This window comes from Coregonus lavaretus (genome assembly GCF_964263955.1).
Source record: "Coregonus lavaretus genome assembly, chromosome: 1".
Taxonomy (NCBI): Eukaryota; Metazoa; Chordata; class Actinopteri; order Salmoniformes; family Salmonidae; genus Coregonus; species Coregonus lavaretus.
In genome coordinates, this window is record NC_139988.1 from 83,330,294 (window position 1) to 83,337,793 (window position 7,500).

The window sequence follows — 7,500 nt, forward strand, 5'->3', positions numbered from 1 at the left end:
AGAGAGAGAGAGAGAGAGAGAGAGAGAGAATAGAACCCAGCCATGGTAAGTGAGTGATTCATCTCCATTTACACACACAAAGACACACAGGGATGGCATCGCAAGAGGAATGGAGGCATCCTGGCATCTAAGGATTTCAGATATGGAATAGAATCATGGATTGGTGTGTATGCCTTTGTGTGTGTCAGAGAAGACCATGCCGTAAATTACAGCATCATCCTCTCAAACGCAGGACACGCAGACCTGGTCCAGGGGGACAGTCCATCTCAACTAATCCCCACACCTCACACTTATCCAGCGCCTCAAATTGAGAAAACACTGCTGGGATGGGGCCCAGCTCCGGTGCAGGACAGCCACACTCCCTACTCTCCGGAGTCACCAGCCTATTTCCTCATTGCTACACCAACTATGCGGCGCCACTATAAGTCCATTCCCAACCAGGGTGCCTGCGATGTCTCCCTGTACAACACAATTCCACTCACCCTCCTCCGGCTCAGACGCACCTGCCAGGGAGTGATTCGACATGGGGGAGGAAGATGACAGAAGAAGAGTAGGGTCCCCTGTAAACTCATAGCTCCCTGACATGGCAGTGACAGGTATCGTTATTGGAGCTGCGGGAGGCTTGGCGCGAGAGGATCAGTTGGGTGTTGAGTTTAGCTTTGCTTTGGGGGGCAGGGATGTGTTATTTGTGTACTGCCAACACAGATCAATCATGGTCATTATGGTTGATGCCGGTTTCTCTGCAGTCTGGAAGACAGCATCATTTCACGAGCTCATTACTATGTTGCCTCTCTCTCCCTCTCCCGCCATCAGTATCTCACCATCAAGACATTGTTGACTGTTTAAATTATCAGTATTGATTAGTAGTACTATGACTAATCTGCTAGGGTTTGGCTTTTCTATGAGAGAGAAAAAAAAAACATTTTTGCTCTAAAAACCGGTAAACACAGGCCTGGCTGCGACTGGGAGGAAAATGTTTCCCTTGAGTTTCTGAATGTTGTTGTCAACACAACCCATACAGCTTGATATGCAGTACGCTCTGCCTTCTTCGTGGCGTCACACAGTGCAAAGACATTCTCAATGATGCCTTGCTGTTTCCAACGGTCCGTCAAGCCTGTCGCTCAGAAAGAGAAGAGAAAGACCGTTTCACAGAGGGAAGACAGTATGTTTTTCTATCATTGGAGTTGAGCCCATTTTGTCCCTAAAAAGACAGCATGTGTGTTGAATCCCAGAGATCCAAGTGTAATTGCGCCATTGTATTTACCCAAGTATTTACCCAAGTTCTCTCTCAACTCCGGGACCACCCGCCAGCAATTATTTTTTTTTTTGCCTGATGCAGGACTCTAGTGCCAGAGAAGAGAAACTCCGACTGAAACATTCACACCTACATTAATCTACGAAAAGATAGTCAATTTGTGCCACAGTTTAGACTACCGATAGATCAGCGTTCCAACTCAATTTACCACAATCTGCCACCATCTACCACAAACGGTTGCAGCATAAGCTCAAAACTTTTAATTGAGGAACTACTGTACTCTCAAGCCACTGTCATCATGCCTCCGTTGATTCGCTTGCTTGGTTCTTTGCGAGTTGACGCTACACTTTCTTTCCTTATCTTGAGACAGTGGGGAGAATGTCGTCACCTTTTCCCTCATAACTGAAGAAATGACAGAGCTATCACATGCCACGTTTCCCCTTCAAACGAAACGGCAGCGGTTACTTACAGATGAGAACGTCAGGGTGGAAAAATTAAAGAGGACAGGAAAGACCTGAACTATCTGTGTGCTGCCGGGCACTTGTGTCTGAACGCTGGCGAATTCAATTCGAATTCAATTAGAGCGAAGAGGTGCAAGGTGTGTGCCTTGGGCTTGGTGAACTCGACGGCAGCCTCGCAGGTCCTGTTATCTCCTCCTGCGCCCCGGAAAACGCACGTGTCCTGCCCTACTCCCAGCACCAGCACCCCCAGCCCCCTCCATCACCCCCCACTCCATAGACCCCTCCCTGCACACGACCAGGAACAACATGTCCATTGCCTTGTTCAGGTTAGGTACAAACCGAAGCTGTAAATCTGAACCATACCAATTTCCCAACTGTTTCCCCTCCACACCTTGCCGCAACGCAGAAGGGTGAATAAATCATGATGGAACAAAAAGGTGACCAAAAGTGCGGCGTCCATGATTGAGCACCGTGTCTCCTGCCACCCGGTGGGGGGCACCTCTCACTGGCATGCTGGCGTCCTTTGGCCAGTCGTAAAAATGAAACCCCTGCTCTGCGTTATTGCAGGACATATTTCAAGCAGTGCCTTCTTTTTCTAATCTAATCAGGCATGTGCTGCTGCCTAGCCCAACGAGCCTGTCCATCACGGGGGTGGCGGCTAGCGGTGTGCCAAGGCAATTTCCATGTTATTGCAGGGGGAGAGTTTTAGCTTTGGTCCTGCTCTGCTCTGGGCACCCCTGGTTTATCTGGGCCAGGAGATTTATACACTGTTTGCCATTAGTGATAGTCCTGTGATTTACCAGGCTGCTCAGGGGGCCCTGTTTCATCAGAGAACACAGACCGACAGCACCACAGTATAGTCCCAGGCAGGCATGCGGCCTGCCCGGTCATCCCTCGAAATTGGTATTGTTCTGCCCACGCTCCGTCCGGCTCCAACCGGCCTCCAGACTGCCTCACTGGTGGAACATGCCGTCTGTCCATCATGTGGCAGAGGCAAGAGGCTTGAAGAGAGCACTGGATGTCATCGAGTTTGTGCAGAGTGACAAAAGGACACCTACCTAGCTAAGTCACTCTATTAGGTGTCCTTTAGCAGGTACAGTATAAAGGTTATATTGCTTCATAACAGCTATAAACGCTTCACAGCCTCCTACAGAGAAGATGACTTGGAATAGTGCATGGTGAAAATCCAAATAAAAACAGTATGAAGTCAAAAGTCGGGTGGCCAACAGTGAATGTGATCAGGACATGACAGTGGAATGGATGGACACTCGCTCTCTGAGATATATACAGGAAGTAGCACTCACAGCATGTCCCCTCCACGGTGGAGTCTGTGTGGCCTTGTCATGGTAGGTCACCGTCACTCTTTCCACGTCCCTGTGCTCCTGGCAGTGGCATCTCGTGGCCTCGACAGGAACAGCCTTTTCAAGAGAGAGACGCATCACTCAGTTTCAACTTTACATAGACACCAACAATCAATCATGTTTTGGTTAGTTGCAAATAGAGTTGCAAGGCCAGGGACAGCCTATTGAAGAGAGTTATTACGTTGAAACTTTACACAGACACCAATACAATATCATTCAGTTCAATCATGTTTTGGTTAGTTGCAAAAGGATTCGCCAAGAAGAGTTGCAGGTGCAGGGTGTTTTTTGAGTTTGTTGCATGTGTGTAAATCTTATTTTACTCAGGTTAAGATTCATAAATGGCTATTTTCTGTTTGAGTACAACGACAACAAAAAAATACCCAATCAGAGCCAAACATAAATTAAATATGAGGGATCATATAGAACTCAAGGTCATTTTTGTAGGGGGGTTCATTCATTTCTCATACAGTAACAGAAAATCAAGTCTGAAATTTCAAAGTGGAAATTGCAAACTTCAGAATCCTTTTTAAATCTCAAATACACTACACATTTTACATTTCCTGCCACAGGGTGATCAAATTAAGATCCTACATCTGTATCATAAAAACTAACGTGACAGGACAGAACCTTCATAAAATAAACAGTAGAAGCATAAAAAGTCCATAAACTGCAATAAGCAATTACTCTGTCGGTTTCAGTGTGTATGGTCATACTGAGTCTGTCTATAACCCTCTGTTTAGGCCAATGACAAACAGCACGAGTGCTTCTGCAATGGCCACAGGCCCCACTCGAAACAACAGCCCTTTTATTTCCCCAAGAAAACATCCACAGTCCAGAAGACAAATTAAACCCTGCAAGGCCCAGGCCCTCTCAGAGGAGGAGAAAGTAAGGGTGGGTGGCCTTTGGCTGTGGCCTCAGTATGACATGCACATTCACGAGAGTGGAGAAGCGACAGCCACTCCAAATAATAATGTACCGGTACGGTAGCAGTGTTCTCTCTCTTCATCCATTACCAAGACCAGGCAGACAGACCGACAGAGACCAGCTTTGTGTTTCTACTCTTTCATGCATCCTTCAAAACCCCAGGGCTCTTTGTAAACACAAACAATCTTTCAACCCCCTACTTCTCTCATGGTTGTGATTACACATGTATACAATTACCTGTGCAAACACTTATAGGCCTCTTAAGCTAGGCATACATTAGTCGACGATGGAAATCTTTTCATCATTGAAGCGCTCACATTATATGAATTGTCTGCATAATCTTGGCATCCTGAAGTCTGCGACCGGTGTGCTCACATTGAGACCCGTCTAGACCCCTCCCTGTCCCGCTATTTCCAGATGTGTTGTGGCCCGCCTCCTACTCTGTGGCTGTAGCCGAGCAACGGAGGTTGCAAGTCGCATCCCCATCACTACACAAGATACAACTCAAAATGTCTGGGATGTCAGAAAAATCGGGACCTAAGATGCGGACCGGGAGAGTGCAAGACCCATAATCGCACGTCTTTCACCCACTCACATTGACATGATGCAACCTACGACGTCTTGGTCGGAGCCTGTGACGTTAGGATTTACCCGTGATCGCTGAAATTTGTTGTGGATCCCAAATCAGGCAAAATCGCTGTTTAAAATGGTGTAATGTATGACCAGCTTTAGGGGCCTATAGAGACAATCAATGACGTATTGATTCCAGAAAATGCAAGTAGTAACTGATGCTTTCATGAACTTAAGGGGATAATCCACCCCCAGAAATAAAAATCATGAAACTCCTGTCAATTTGGTGAAAGCCTCTGTTCTAGCAGTGGGTAAAATAAAAAATGTCCCCATGATTTAACTTCTAAATGGTTTGTCGGTGAAATCTGGAAATCGTGTAGGAACGCATCATAGCTACATGCTTCTCGTCACTGGAGATAGGAGATAGCACACTATCACATTTCATAACGCTTTTAAAACAATTACCTGCGCTCCAGATGGCCACACTCCAGCTACATGAGGTCTAGCATTGTCTTGCATTAGGAGGAACCCAGGGCCAACCGCACCAGCATATGGTCTCACAAGCGGTCTGAGGATCTCATCTCGGTACCTAATGGCAGTCAGGCTACCTCTGGCGAGCACATGGAGGGCTGTGCGGCCCCCCAAAGAAATGCCACCCCACACCATGACTGACCCACCGCCAAACCGGTCATGCTGGAGGATGTTGCAGGCAGCAGAACGTTCTCCACAGCGTCTTCAGACTCTGTCACGTCTGTCACATGTGCTCAGTGTGAACCTGCTTTCATCTGTGAAGAGCACAGGGCGCCAGTGGCAAATTTGCCAATCTTGGTGTTCTCTGGCAAATGCCAAACGTCCTGCACGGTGTTGGGCTGTAAGCACAACCCCCACCTGTGGACGTCGGGCCCTCATACCACCCTCATGGAGTCTGTTTCTGACCGTTTGAGCAGACACATGCACATTTGTGGCCTGCTGGAGGTCATTTTGCAGGGCTCTGGCAGTGCTCCTCCTGCTCCTCCTTGCACAAAGGCGGAGGTAGCAGTCCTGCTGCTGGGTTGTTGCCCTCCTACAGCCTCCTCCACGTCTCCTGGTGTACTGGCCTGTCTCCTGGTAGCGCCTCCATGCTCTGGACACTATGCTACCACTAGAGTGAAAGCACCACCAGCATTCAAAAGTGACCAAAACATCAGCCAGGAAGCATAGGAACTGAGAAGTGGTCTGTGGTCACCACCTGCAAAACCAGTCCTTTATTGGGGGTGTCTTACTAATTGCCTATAATTTCCACCTGTTGTCTATTCCATTTGCACAACAGCATGTGAAATGTATTGTCAATCAGTGTTGCTTCCTAAGTGGACAGTTTGATTTCACAGAAGTGTGATTGACTTGGAGTTACATTGTGTTGTTTAAGTGTTCCCTTTATTTTTTTGAGCAGTGTATTTCGCTTAGATGAGCTCAATCTACACAGTGTACCAAATTATTAAACTCAGTTTCTCCTTCAAGTACCATCTCGCAATGCGCCCTGTGTCTGTGGGAAAGGGGCCATTGTTACCATAGCAATGTACTCTGCACTCACTCTGGGCAGAGACGAACTGCAAGTTGAACTCGGTGAGACAGACTCCTAAATTGATAGTGCAGTTTGTTTAAGCGATTTTACAGCTAGCTAAATAGCTAGCTACTTCACATGCTGATATTGGCTTTGGTATTATTGTGTGTAGCTACGTTTGCTAGCTAGCTACCTAGGCAGCCAGCCTAGAGAGCATTGCATTGTGGGTTTTGTAGACTTGAGCTGCAACAGATTTTCACAACGATTTTCACGTTGCTACCAAAATTTGTTCACAAAAAAATATTGTTTTCACATAGTCTTATGTATCACTGTTAATAATTGGAGTTAGTGGTTTGTGGTAAAGCCAGTGGGAGGACAGAGCACACCATAGAACAACACTGTCATCTAAAACAGCAACACACTTTCACAATAGCAAACCCATTCAGACGTAAGAGTACGCACATCAAAGACACTATAGCACAGGTGTCAATCTCATTCCATGGAGGGCCAAGTGTCTGCAGGTTCTCACTTCTCCCTTGTACTTGATTGATCAATGAAGGTCACTGAATACTAGGGCCATATAAAAGTTTAGTTTTTTCCCCCAAATCCTGTTTTCTCTGTTTTGTTTTTCCAGGTTTCTGTTTTCCCCCTTTTTGTGGGGTTTTCACAAAATCACACTTTTTGAATAGAAAAACAACCTAATTGGATGTTCTAAGTCTACAACAATGCTTAAACCACATCAGGAGTCCACTTTTGAGGTCGGTCTAAGACATTTAGAATTTTGGGTGTAGTTACCCTTTCATTCAACTGTGCACCAGCCAGAGACCCTTGTTTGGTTAGCAGTGTTTCTGTAGCACTCATGTATTTGCAGAGTTTGCTAAACAAATGGCCACTGAATTGATGCAAATAATCATGATATAATTCTGCCAGGTATGCATAGGCTACTTTGTAATTACATTTATTTGAGAATGTTTTTGGGAAAGCCTTTCCATCTACCGACAGACGGTTATCATTAGCATAATCGCTAATGGCTACACAAAGTGTAGACTAGACATAGGCGCGCACCGCACACATACAGGGGCATTCCTGTCTTATGATTCACTTGGGCAAATTAATGCATTTTAGAATAAGTTCAATCCATTTAGTCGATTTCCTGCTAAGTTCAATCCATTTAGTCGATTTCCTGCTAAGTTCAATCCATTTAGTCGATTTCCTGCTAAGTTCAATACATTTAGTCGATTTCCTGCTAAGTTCAATCCATTTAGTCGATTTCCTGCTAAGTTCAATACATTTAGTCGATTTCCTGCTAAGTTCAATACATTTAGTCGATTTCCTGCTAAGTTCAACAAATTTCGTATTTCCTGCTAAGTTCAACAGTTGTTTTATATT

General features: G+C 45.9%; 1 protein-coding gene across 1 annotated transcript in view; it reads right to left on the minus strand.

The window, feature by feature from the left end:
- ccser2b (coiled-coil serine-rich protein 2b) overlaps positions 1-7,500 on the minus strand; it is a 118,262-nt gene that overhangs the window by 11,348 nt on the left and 99,414 nt on the right. Inside the window, exon 9 of the mRNA XM_084179025.1 lies at positions 3,021-3,134. Coding sequence (XP_084035151.1) covers positions 3,021-3,134 — 114 coding nt within the window. The remainder of the gene's footprint in view (positions 1-3,020; positions 3,135-7,500) is intronic.